Below are 14230 nucleotides of genomic sequence, written 5' to 3' on the forward strand. Positions count from 1 at the left end.
TCCACTTTCTTACATTTCTTATACATGCCCTTCTTAAATCTCAACTCATCTTTAAGCTCCTTATGCAGCTATACTGGTTTCTTTAAATGCCTCCCACTTTTCTTGTTGAAATTGCCTGCATTTGGGCATTCAGTATTTCAGCTTCAAGAAACTACCATCCATCTTGGACTGTCCTTTGGATTGGATTGGCGCTTTTTAAACAGACATAGGAAAGTACTTATGTCATGCATTCTTAAGCTGTTATACCTGCACTCCAAGGGGTTGGACTAGATGATCCTTGGTGTCCCTTCCAACACTACAATCATAGGATTCTATTCTATGAGGTGTTTACAACTGCTATAGAGTGTGAAACATTGGGCTTCTTTTCTGGAAGGGGGAATAGAATGTATTTTGTACATTTCATCTTAGCTGAGTTGCTTGAGCATCCAAGGGGCAAAATTTTAGAAGCTGTTGCTTAAATGAATTCCATTCACATCAACTTGTTCTTTGGCTGTGAAGTTGCTTTTCTTTTTGGTTTGCTGTTTTTCATCTCTGAATCGTTTTCTTCTTCTTCATTCCTCTAATCCCTTAAATTGTTTATCTAAGATTTTTCTCAGATTTGCAAATACCATCCTCTTTAGTAAGCGGTACAAGGAATGGCTAATGTAGATAATATCATGTTTCTGGCTTCGCCGTCTTCCTATGATGGAAAGCCTAGAAACTAAAAAATAAAAGTTGTGGAGCCTGCTCCGGTCTCATGTTTGCTGGAATCCCTAGGAGGAGCGGAATGAGGTTGTTGTGGATTGCAGATTCTGTTTGCTCTGTCCAACAGGCCACTTCAACAATACCCCTATGAAGAAAGGTTGCATCCTATAGGACTTTTTAGTTTTGAGAAAAGGTGAGAAAGAGGCAATGTGATATAAAATTAGGCATGGCAGGAGAAAGTGGATAGAGTAAATTTTTTCTCCCTCTCTTGAAAGATAATCGGGGTTCCGCAGGCAACACTGGCCTCTGTCCCTCTTTCCTTCCCTCCCTCCTCTGATACCCTCTCGTGTCTCTGCCTCCCAAAGGCTTTTGCGGCGGTTTGCCTCAGGTTCATCTTTGCTCATCTCCATCAGGCTCCTAAGTCTGGGGGCATCCTTCTTCCAGGCCCCTGAGAGGCGACATGAGGCACCTCTCCTTGGAGTGGGGTGGGGTGCTGCCCAGAGGACTCCCAATGAGAGAGGAGGCGAGGCTGAGGGAACGCTTCACAAGAGAGGGCATTCAAAAAGGGGTGAGGGGCTGCCCTCTGTACAGACAAGGGGTGACATAATTGGGCTTCTGAGCCCCACAGGGGAGTCGCAGAAAGAATGTAGTTGGTCGAGGGAGCTGTGGACTCAAAAAGGTTGAAAACCTCTGATTTGACAAATCCATTGAGAAAGAGGCTTATTCATGGCTTTTAGCCACAATGGTTATGTTCTACCCAGAAAATGCTCATTAATGGTTCCTCAACATCCTGGAAAAAAGAAACAAGTGGGGTACTGCCCTGCCCCTGTCGTTGTTCAACATCATTATAAACAACTTGGATGTAGAAATTGAGGAGATGCTCATCAAATTTGCAGATAACACCGAACTAAGAGGGGTAGCTAATGCCTCAGAAAACAGAACTGGGATTCAATATGACTTTAATAAATTGGAGAACTGGGTTCCAGCTAACAAAATGAATTTCAATAGGGACAAATGTCAGGTTCTACACTTAGTCAGGAAAAGCCAGCTGCACAAAAATAAGTTGGGGGACACCTTGCTTTCCAGTAGTACATGAGAAAATGATCTGGGTTCTTAGTAGACCACAAGCTTAACATAAGCCAACAGTGTGATGCAGAAAAAGTGAATGCTATTCTAGGCTGCATCAGCAGAAATAATAGGCTGCATCAAGGGAAGTAAAAGTCCCACTCTGTTCTGCCCTGGTCAGATAACGCCTGGAGTCCTGTGTCTATTTCTGAGCGCTAAAGTTTAAGAATGGCATTGACAAGCTGAAGTGTATACAGAAGAGGGCAACCAAGATGATCGAGGGTCTGGAAATCAGTCCTTATGAGGAACAGTTGAGGGTTAGCCTGGGAAGAGGAATCTGGGAGGAGATATGATAGCCATTTTCAATTCTGTAAAGGGCTTTCACATGCAAGTTGGAGCAAGCCTGCTTTCTCCTGCTCCGGATTTTAGGACCCAAACTAATAGGCTTCAAGTTACAAGAAAGAAGATTCCGACCTAAACATCAGGAAGAACTTTCCGATGGTTATGAGCTACTCGACAGTGGAACGGACTCTCCACCATTGGAGGTTTTAAAGCCAAGGTTGGAAAGCCCCCTGCATTGCAGGGGGTTGACTAGATGGCCCTCTGTCTCCCTTCCAATTCTACAATTCTGTGATTATACCTCCACAGTCTGAGGCAGCATTGCTTCTGCATGCCTGTTGCTGGAAGGCACTGGAGGGTAGAGTTCTGCTTGCAAGCTTCCCATTGGGGCATCTGGTTGGCCACTGTGAGGACAGGACACTGGCACTAGATGTGCTTATGGAATCTCCCAAGTCCAGCAGCAGCCTATTTAATTTCCTAGTCTCTTAGGGTTATTTGGCCACTGAGTGAACAGGATGCTGAACTGGATGAAACATTGGCCTCATCCAGCAGGGTTCTTCTTACTTTCTTATGTTCTCTGTGTCTTGGTTTGTTAAGAGAAAAAGCTCCTGCAAGCATCCAGAGGAATCACTCCTCCTCAGATAAGCTGCTCCACATCTTTATTTTGGGTTTTCTTGGGCCATGGGATTTCAAAAGGGAATCGTTTTATAGCCCCGCAACTGAACTCAATTGCGGAGTCAGAGACCTTTAATGGGATTTTCCTTTTATCACTAGCAAAGTTTTTACGGGAAATTAATTTTTCTCTAGCGACTTATTATGCAGAGTTGCTCTTTAATGCAGACAGCTGTCACCCAGCTGTGAGCCATCTGGAGTGCAGAGTGAGGAAACATCTGGATGCTTTAAGTCTGTTCGATGCTGTAGTGCTTAACTGGCTCATACTCCGTGTCTTATGGCACAAAAGCTTGTCCAACACTCTGCTTGCTTGTCTGACACGAAGGAAGTAGAGCTTTTAACATAGAATCATGGAATTGTAGAGTTGGAACAATCTCCCAAGGGCCATCTAATCTAATCACCTGCTAGGCAGGAATCACAGTCAAAGAATCACAGATTCATCATTCAGTTATAGACCGGGAAGGTCTATAATGGATCAGCCAGTCCAACCCCCTGCAATGCCAGAGCTCAGTGGACTAGCTTTAGGGAAGGAACATCAATGACAGCTTGCAAAGTGAGGAGTGGGGACCTTCCCCTTGCATCAGTTGAAGAGAACTGCAGCTTAATTCTCCATATATAGTTGATTGAAACTGGGGTCTCTGTTGGGTTTCAGTTACAGAGTCTTCCAGGTCCAACTTGGATGGCGTTAGAAAAGGAGGTTAGATACATTCGTGTTCAATAAGGCTATCCATGACTGCTTCTCATGCTTATCACAGAATCATAGAATTTTAGAGTTGGAAAGGGACATCAAGGGTCGTCTAGACCAACTACCTGCAATGCAGGGCTCACAGCCAAGGAATCGCTGAGGAGTGGCCATTCAACCTCTGCTTTAAGACCTCTAATGAAGGAGAGTGCATTATATTCTACCGGAGACAACAATACTTTGAATATCAGATGCTGGCAATTACAGACAGGGCAAGTCACTGTGGCTCTCAGCTCTTGCTTGGGCGCTTCCCTCTGTGGCACCCAGCTGGCCACTGTAAGAACAGGATGCTGAACTCAGGCAGGCCTCTGGTCTGCTGCAGCTTGCTTGTTTATTACATTTTTAAAAACATTTTTTTCATTCAAGGAACTCAGAAGTGGTGGACATGGTTCTCCAACTCCCCCTATTATCCTCACAACAACACAGAGATGGATTGGGGTGGGAGACATTGACTGCCCCTTGGTCACACAGAAACACTAACCACTACATACTGGCTTGTTTCCTTCCTTCTCATTTAAACACTGCTTTCAGTTTTCCCACAATAGTCTGGTTCGTCTCTGTGACAAAAGAATGCTGGACTAGATTGACCATTGTTGGCCTAAACCAACAGACAGGTTCTTCTTATGGAACCTCCAAGGTCCAGAAGCAGTTTTAGATCTGGGAGCTGCTGGGGAACCCTGAGGGAAACTAGACCTTTCCAAATGGGACCTTGAGTCAATCATTGGGCCCCACTCAATAAGCCTTGTTTTTGCTGTTCCAGACACTAGCAGGCTGAGACTCCGTGCCACAACAGGGTGAATTCGATGAGAGATCTGAAGCAAGCTCAGACTTGGCATGCGGGACTGGATCTGGATTGCAGCCCTTAGATTTGCCAGAAAGAATCTTAGACATAGCCGCGGGCAAATGGGCTTAACAAACAACACTCCTGTATCCCGAGCAAAGAGCTCAACTAAACGTTGAGGTTCACGCATCTAAGAACCTAAGAAGAGTTCTCTTGGATCAGGTCAGTGGCCCACCTAGTCCAGCATCATCTTTCAGTGGCCTAAGAATTGAGACAGACTGCCCCTGCACTTGGAGGTTCCATACAAAAACAGGAAGACCCTGGTTGTTGGATCAGGCTAATGGTTCATCCAGCTCAGCATCCTGTTCTCTCAGTGGACAACCAGAGACCCTTCATGGGGAACCCACAAGCAGGACCTGAGCACAAGAGCAGCACTCTCCTCTCCAGCAATGGGGATTCAGAAGCATTGCTGCCTCTGACCATGGAAGCAAAGCAGACCTATCATGGCTAGAAGTTATTTATAGCCCTGTCTTCTTCTCCATAGATTTACTTAGAAGGACTTCCTTTCATCTGCTCTGAAAATATCAACATTCAGCTTCATTGAATGTCCACAAGTTCTGGTTTTATGACAGAGGGAGGAAAGCTTTTATCTCTTCCCTTTTTCCATCTACTTTAAAGAGTGGGCTAAGTCTAACAATTTTATAAAATTATGCATCGTATGGAGAAAGTTGATGGAGAAAAGTTCAGTTGGCCACTGTGAGAACAGGATGCTGGACTAGGTGGGCCACTGGCCTGATCCAGGAGGACACTTCTGATGCTCTCATGGAACCTCCAGGCCCAGAGGCAGTCTGTCTAGATTCCTAAGTTTTTAAGGGCATTTGACCAATGTGAGAACAGGATGCTGGACTAGATGGGACATTGGTCTGATGCAGCAGGCTCTTTGTATATTCTTACATTCCATGTTAGCAAGTTATTATCTTCAGGTCTCAAAAACTTTTGCTTGTTAGGTTAACAGAAAAGAATGGTGGTGTTTTTAAAAAAAGTAACAGGACTATTGAGTCAAGAATGTCATTGGCCACCAGCCTGCCTTTGGGGTAGGCTGGCTGGCTGGAGAAGCAAGTGGAGAATGAGAAGGACTCTCCAGTTAGAGCTTGGATCAAATGGAGCTTGAAACGCTGATCCTAAGTAGGCATGCCAGTTTCTGTAAAATGAATGATTAAACTGTAGAGTTGGAAGGAATCCCCAAGTTTCATGTAGCCCAACATCCTGCAATTCAGGAATCACAGCCTAAGAATCCCTGACAGGTGGCCATCCAACCTCTGTTTAAAAACCTCCAATGAATAATATAATCATAGAGTTGGAAGGGACCCAAAGGGTTATCTACTCCCAACTCGCTGCAGACGGTTTGGACTGGAGGCCCAGTCTAGTGGTGGTGGGGTGCTTGGTGGGGTAATGTTCTACTGAGCTAACATCAGGGCTGGCTTGGGATCGGTGTGCAAGCCTTTTGCTTCCTTGGTTAGTGTGGCTCTTCCTCCTTAATGCTCAGATGATTGAGAGGGGATATGAGAGCCATCTTCAAATATATGAAGGGCTGTGATTCCATGAATTAGTAAAGTTGAAGTAGCTTTGTGGCTGAGTCCCGTGTTCCTGAGTTGTTGGCATTTGTCTGTCTCCAGAGACAATGGAGTGCACCGCTGGGGGTAAAGCCAAACTGCTGCAGAGTGTGCATGTGAAATTAAGGCCTCTCTGTGAAAACCTTCCTTCTGGCAATGAAACAAAGGGGGGTTTGGCGGCCGCCATATATTTCATCTGCATCTGAAAGCAGTTGCTGATATAGATCAGCAGAGCCCTGTTTTCTGCCAAGGCACAGGAAGCGTTATCTGTGTCAAGGAAGTTTACCCACTGAGATCGGTAAAGGAAAAAAGAGTGGGATAGACAAAAAGTTTTTTTAATTGAATGAATCACTGGGTTTGTTGAGCACCCTGCCTAAGAAGAAAAGGTGAGCAAGAGGCAACATGATAGACCTTTACAAAATGATCCATGGCATGGAGAAGGATGATAGAGAACAATTTCCTCCCCTCTCGATAACACTAGAACTCATGGACATCCCATGAAGCTGAATGCTGGAAGATTCAGGACAGACAAAAGGAAAGACTTATTGACACAGTGCATATTTAAAATGTGGAACTCCTTCCCTCAGGAGGCAGTGATGGCTACCAACTTCGATGGCTTTAAAAGAGGATTTGACAAATTCATGGAGGAGAGGGCTGTTGATGGCTACTAGCGAGAATGGCTATGCTCTACCTCCACTGTTAGAGGCAGTAATGCTTTTGAATAGAATTTGCTGGAAACCATAGGAGGGGAGAGTGCTCTTGTGTTTGAGTCCTACTTACTGGTTTCCCTTTGGGGCATTTGGTTGGCCACTTTGAGAACAGGATACTAGAGCAGAAAGGCCATTGCTTTGTGTTCTTAAGAGATCTTAAAAAACTGACATGTGACTGGACATCTCCAGAAGGTTCTTTCTGAGGTATGGGCAGACAAGAGTCCCATATCTGTAAGTGTACAGAGGACCACTTGGACAATAAAAGTAAGCATGTCCAAAACAACAACAACAACACACCCTGTCACTCTCCTATCAGGTTTATCCTGGTGACCAGAATGTGAACTTCTAAGAATGTCAGAAGAGCCATTCCAGATCCAGCAAAGGGCCAGCCTAGTCTAGTCTCCTCTTCTCATAGTGGCCAACCAGATGCCCCAACAGGAACCCCTGCTAGCAGGATCTGAACACAAGATCCCTCTCACCTCCTCTGGTTTCCAGCAACTGGCATTCAGAAGCTTTGCTTCTTCTGACTGTTGAGGCAGAACATAGCCATTATGGCTAGTAGCCATCAGTAGCTCTCTCCTTCACAAATCTGATCTTGTTTTAAAGCCATCCAAGTTGGTGGCCCTCACAGCCTCCCTTTGGGTCCCTCCGAACACTACAATTCTACGATTCTATTATTCATTAGAGGTTTTTAAACAGCTTAGGTGGCCACCTATCAGGGATGCTTTAGCTGTGATTCCTGCATTGTAGGGGGTTAGACTAGATGACCCTTGCGGTCACTTCCAACTCTACAGTTCTATGATTCTATGTCTTAATCTCTGCGTTTGGCACAGCTGTACCCTGCACTGAAGGCAACAGCCTGAACAAACAAGCTACTCCTAGTTGAGCCCCGTTCATGTTCGGGCAAACGCCATTCTTCCCTCCTCTGTTTTTACAACACATATTATAATATATATTTGGAGCAGTGATGTGATCTGGCAGCATAAATTCAGTTGATGCCTTAATTACCACCTCTGAAGGATGTAATCTGCGTTTTTTAATGCGCTACAAGGAACAGCCGTGTTTGGGAAGAAAAGGTGTTGTTAAGTCAGTTGTTGTCAACAGCCTCAGGAGTGATTTGGCTACTCGGTGCACCACGGGCAGAAGCTTAATGGACACAATCCACTGCCCCTGGGCATGTTTATTTTGCCTCATGTTGGTGCTGGCAAAGCACACCCCCCCATGGTCCAATGTAGTGGGAAATGAATTGATATATACATGGATAGATAGCTTCAGAAGGCAGTAAAAAGAAAGCATTAAAACAGTGTTTGAGGGCGGGCAATATTGTAAAAAAGAGAAAGCCTAGAACAGCTTTAGCAATGTGTCCTGCCAGGCAAAGAGCTCATAAATGAACTCTGATTCCCACTGCTGTTAAGGGCGGAGCTCCCTGCCTGGTGATATGGATACCTGGCCTCAGGCCTGTGCAAAGTTTGTCTGAGTCCTGGAGCGGACCGCCCCTCCCACCCCCCGCATGGGCCTGCCTGGCATCTAAAGAAAAATGTATGTGTACATGTGTGCTTGATTTTTTTAAAAATTGTCCACATGAAAAGGATCTGGGGGTCAACAGCGTGATGCAGCAACAGAAAAGGCTAATGTGATTCTAGGCTTCAACAACAGAAGTCAAGTGTCCCATTAAGGGAAGTCATAATATCACTCTATTGGTTAGGCTCCACTTGAAGTCCTGGGCCCAGTTCTCGGGGCTCCAGTTTAAGAAGGATATTGACAAGCTGGAAGGTGAGCAGAGGAGGACAAGAGGATGGATCTGGAAACCAAGCCTTGTGAACAGTGGTTGAGGGAGTTGTTGTTGCTAACATTTGTAACAACAACAACTCTGTAGATCTCAGGGTGGTTCACAACATACAGTTACAATATAAAACCCCCCACTAAAAATAGGAACAACAAAACCAATAATCCCCGTTCCCATGACACATTTAAAAGGGCATTGCATCATTGTATGTCAATCAGCCAAAGGCCTGGTTGAAGAGGAACCTGGCGCTTAAAGGTGTATAATGAAGGCACCAGCTGAACCCCCCCAGGGAGAGCATTTCACAAACGGAGCCACTGCAGAAAAGGCCCATTTTCACATTACCGACGTCCGGACCTCTTGTGGAGGAGGCACACAAAGGAGGGCCTCGGAGGATGATCTCGGTGTGCTGCTCAGCTAAGAAAACAAAGTCCAGAGTTTGGCCTGTCACATGCGTTGGGCCAGTGACATGTTGGGACAGCCCCATGGGCGTCGTGCCAGCCATGAAGTCCTGAGCCATCCCACATCCAGTCACCTTGGCATGGATGTTGAAGTGCCCCAGGACCAGAAGTCTGGAAGTCCTCAACACTGCCTTTGAGAACAGCTCTGTCAGTTCAGACAGGGAGACTTCTGGGCAGCAAGTTGGGCAGTAAAGCATCCCTAATCTGTTCGAATTGCCCAATGCCAGGAACACATATTCTAGATCCAGCCCCCCCCCCCATGGGACAGAGAGCCTGGAGAGAGAGGGAATTTCTACAGCAATTCCCCTCCCTGACCCTCATCTGCCCTGATGCTGCACTGAGTACCCAGGTGGGCACAACTGGGTGAGACTGACTGCATCCTGCTCACCCACCCAGGCCTCAGTGATACAGACCAGATCGGCCTCCTCCACAATGAGATCAAGGATGAGGGAGGTCTTACTCCAAGCTGACCTGACACTCAGCAACAGCATCCGTTTAGCCTGGAGGAGACTGAGAGGTGCTGTGAGAGGGCCCCAAGAGGACTAGAATTTTATGTTTAGGAGAAGGACCAGCATCTGCACTGCATGCAGAAGGTCCCAGATTCAATCCTTGCTGGCAGCATCTCCTGGTAGGGCCGGGATAGAAAACCTTGCCTGAAACCCTGGAGAGGAGCTGCTGCCAATCATTGTAAACATCACTGAGTTAGATGGGTCTGCGGTGTTGACTTGGGAGCAGGTAGCTTTCTGTGTTCCTAATAGCTTTATATTTTGTGCTGCAGGGTTTTTGTTTTTTTTATGGGGGCGGGCTAAAAAAATCTGCCAGGTGTTTTATTCCATAAGAGTTCTCCATGAAGCTGGTCTGTGTTTGGGTGACCGCAGGCTATGGTTTCCAAAGAGTTCCTGTTTTGTTTGTCCACCATCTCATAATATTAACAGATCAGGTGCTCCATAGAGGACTCTTGCTTGTCATTGCAGGGCTGTTCCTTTTGTTCTTTTCTGGTAACAAAGACTTGACCCGCTTGCTAGTAGGTGTGAGACAGCCTTTATGTTACTCCCCTCCACACCCTGAATTGAAAAAGTCCCTAAACTTTGCTAGTTGCAGGACATCTGGGACTCTGGTTGGCCACTGTGAGAAGAGGTTATGGGACTGGCCAATGGCCTGATCCAGGAGGCTCTTCTAATGTTATTCTGCTCTTGTACTCAGATACTGCTTGAGTGTTTCCCACTGGGGCATCTGACTGACCACTTTGAGAACAGGAGGCTGGGCTAGATGGGTCACCAGCCTGATGCAGCAGGTGGTTCTTATCTTCTGATGTTCATAACATGCGACTGGTTAATTTGATTTCATTTATTATATTTCTGTGCCGCTTTTCATTCAAATGAATTCCAAAGCAGCTTACAAACAATAAATAACAATGACATAATACTGTAGCCTAAATACACCCTAAACCATAAAGAATAATGAACAAACAATCAGTGGAAACAATTACAGTCTGTAAAACAGTTAGCAAAGTAACAATTAAAAAAATAAGTTAAACGGCACACTTGAAGCAAAAGTCATATGACTAACAAATCAATACAGCATTTATAATCTATAAAACAATATCAACAACATCAGCAAAGTAGCCACCAAAAAATGAACTTGTTAAGTTCATACACACACACACTCCACACCCCCTTGACTCATAATCCGTCACTCTGTTCAGCTTCTTAAAAAAACCACACACACACACACACACACACACACACACACACACTGCTCGGGGCAGCAACTTCCTTCTGAAGGTTCCTTCCTTGGGCTGGAGGTAGGGCAGCACAGGTGGCAAACAGAGTCTTTCTCCTCTCACAGTTCTTCCTCTGGAATCAGCTCCCTTAAGAAGACTCCTGGGTAATGCAGGTGGAAAGAGCCATTACCTGCTTTCCCCTCACCACTGTACTTGGCCAGTTGTGATAATAGGATGCTGAATTATGTGGGTCACTGGCCTGATCAATAAGGTTCTTCTTATGTTCTAAGGCTAGCTTATTTTTATTGTTTTATACAATGTTCTGTTGACAGGAGGGGAAGAGGGCTCTTGTGCTCAGATCCTCCTTGCTGACTTCCCACAGACACCTCGTTGGCCACTGTGACAACTGGGTGCTGGACTAGATGGGCCGCTGGCTGATCCAGCAGGTTCATCTTATCTTCATGCTGATCTTCCAAAGCAGCATTGTCTGGTCCTGATGTTGACGCTGGTGGGACCCATCTCGCTGCACAGCAGATGCCACAATTTCAGGGGCAGGAAGGTTTGCTACTGAGGGGCACCCCTGGGGTGCATCGACTGTGTCTCTCGGAAGAGATCTGTGTTCTCTTCTTGCAAATCTTCCAAGAGTCCAGTGAAAGTGTTGCCCGTGGCAACTTCTTCATTCCACTGGGATGGTGGAGTTGTGATTGCTGCCCATTGCAAACAGCTATCACACCACTTCCTCGTCAAAGTTTTCTGGGTGTAATTGCTTCCTTGTGTATGATTGCTACCCTGTCCTCTGCCACAATAATAATGCTGCAACAACCATCCAATCTGTTCTCTGTTATGTAAAGTGAAAGACAAATTCTGGATCACGGTGACCTTGAAAGCTGCTATTCTTTTGTTACTTATTACAGCATAAGGTTGCACATTACCATTGAACTTCTGATTCAAAACGTTTTTTAAAAATACATTATTCCCTGTAAACCTGGCTTATATGTATTTTTGTAGGAAGTTAGCTTAATTAATCATAGTTACTATTGACCAACTTTTCTCAATCCATTCAGATACAGTAGGAGATACACTTCTTTTTCAATTTTTTAACTATTATAATATCAGCAGTTATGAGGATAAACACTGTTTCTTGGTCATTCTCTGGAATAACATATTTTAGATAACAAAGCAGAAATGTTTTAGGTTACATGGGTATACGATATCCTAACATATTAGAGGTGTTAGCCTGAACAGATTTCTAGAATATTGATGTTCTTTTAGAGAAAAGCTGTTTCTCCACCTGTAAAGTCCCTTGGGTATTGCAACTCAAGGCAGGTGTAGGATGAGAAGTAAAATCTGGGGTGTAGTGACCTCCCTTAGGGGATCCCACATTCCTCGGCATTGAGGTATCCTCGCCTTTTTGAAACTTTATACCGGCCTCGGCACCTGGGTAATGAGTTTACAGCCTACAATGCACTAAATTGTAATCTGTGCTGTTGCAAAGAACGTGTCTGCCAAAGAATCCAGAGTGCTCTGATATATATATGTATATGTATATGTATGTGTGTGTGTGTGTGTGTGTGTGTATATATATATATATATATATATATATATATATATATGATTATGAGATGCTCATCAGATTTGCAGGTGTCATCAAATTCATGGAGGAGAGGGGTATCAAGGGCTAGTAGCCACAATGGCTATGCTCTGCCTCTACAGTCTGAGGCAGCAATGCTTCTCAGTGCCAGGTACTGGAAAATGCACAAGGGGAGAGGGTTCTTGTGCTCAAGTCCTGCTTGCTGGCTTCCCATAGGCATCTGGTTGGCCCCTGTGAGACCAGGGACTAGACTACATGGGGCAACTTTGGCCTGATTCAGCAGGTCATTTTCTTATAAGAACATAAGCAACACCCAGAGGTCCACAGGTTCCTCACATTGCCAGACAATGCAGAATACCCCCAGGCCTGTCTTTGGATGGACACATCCGTCTTTTGTATTTTGATTAGCAAACTAGTTGAAGATGTATTAATTTCAATATGGGTAAATATCAGGTTCTCCACTTAGGCAGGAATAACCAGACACACACATATAAGATTGAGGACGCCTGGCTTGACAATGTGAAAAGGATCTGGGGGGTCTTAGGAAACACCAAGCTTAATGTGAGCCAACGGTGTGATGCAGCATCAAAAAAGGCTATTATGCAATTCTGAACTGAATCAGCAGAAGCTGAGTGTCCAGATAAAGGGAAGTGATAGTACTGCTCCATTTAGCATTGGGCAGAGTCTGCCCGGCACCCCACTTGGTGGGGTGGATATTGATAAACTGGAAGGTGGGCAGAGGTGGGCAGAGGAGGGCGCCCAGAAACAGGAGGGAGAGATGGCCACCAACTATATAGCTTTAGAAGAGGATTAGACGAGAAGAGGGCTATTTAGGGCTGCTATCACAATGACTATGTCTCCACAGTCTGAGGCAGCCAGAATTCTGAATACCACTTGCTAGAAACAGCTGGAGGGGAGAATGCTTTTGTGCATGAATCCTGCTTATGGATTTTCCACTGGAGCATCAGAACTACCCCTGTGAGGACAGGATACAGGACCTGTTGGCCCATTGGCCTTATCCAGCATGGCTCTTCTTACATTTATATAAAGATGGCCATAGGCAGTGTTTACTGTGTGGCATTGTCCCTTTTGCCAGCTGCTTTTTTATGTGTGTTTCAGCCCCAAAGGTGGAACTTATGACCCCTTGTCTTCCAGGTGGCATTGCTGAAGTTCTTCTCACCTGAAGAAAGGCCTTTTTTCGGGGAAGGAAGCCGCCGTGTCCGGAGGAATAAGCGGAGCAAGAACAGCGAAGGATCAGAGGGTGAGAGAGAATCTTTACCTTTTCTGTTTTAATGTTGCATTTCAACACACTTCACAGCCAGCAGTCACGCATTGCAGGGGGTTGGGTTCCCTTACAACTCTATGATTCTTCTGAGCCACTATACGAAGCTCTTCTCTCTTTCCCTAAACAGGAAGATTTCCTAAGATCATGTGCTCCATCCCACCTGCCTTTGACCCAGCCATCTGAGGCCAGGCACCTCTCTCTGAAAGCTGCTCCTCAGGGAAGGAATGCAAGAGCCCTTAGGGCACAGTCTCTGATTGTTGCCTTTCAGAATTCGCAGCATTCATCTTTTGTGGGCTTCAGCTTAAACTCTTAAGAGTGCCTCAGAACACATAAAAGAAGATCCTTCTTCACACAGTGCATAGTTAAACTATGGAACTCACTCCCACAGGAAGCTATGATGACCACCAATCTAGATGGCTTTCAGGTGGCGGTCTCTCCTTTGTTGGAGGTTCTGGCAAGAAACTCAAGACAGCTCTGTGAGATCCTCCCAGAGTCCACCAAGCAAGGTGGAGAGCTTCTAAGCTCTTTCCACACCTGGAGAACCCTGCGCAAAAAGAGCTCCTAAGCTTTCTGCACACTTAATTTGTGCTATTTCAACTGGCTGTCCATCAAACACATAAAGTTGAAATCATGCAAACTAAAAGGCGCTCAGGTTGCAAGCAACCTGCAGCTCATAGTTCATAGGCAGGGTGAAGCATGCTTAACGGGATCCTTCTTTTCGGCTTGCGTTAAAGGCTGCACCACAACTATCTATCGCACACGGTTCTGCCTTCCCCTGCAG

General features: G+C 45.5%; 1 protein-coding gene across 1 annotated transcript in view; it reads left to right on the forward strand.

The window, feature by feature from the left end:
- The window catches only part of EDA (ectodysplasin A), a 57406-nt gene that overhangs the window by 21150 nt on the left and 22026 nt on the right, over window positions 1-14230 (forward strand). The window contains exon 2 of the mRNA XM_083485300.1: window positions 13320-13425. Within this exon, the coding sequence (XP_083341426.1) occupies window positions 13320-13425 (106 nt within the window). The remainder of the gene's footprint in view (window positions 1-13319; window positions 13426-14230) is intronic.

The sequence above is a fragment of the Podarcis liolepis genome, assembly GCF_965112155.1.
Source record: "Podarcis liolepis genome assembly, chromosome: Z".
NCBI lineage: Eukaryota > Metazoa > Chordata > Lepidosauria > Squamata > Lacertidae > Podarcis > Podarcis liolepis.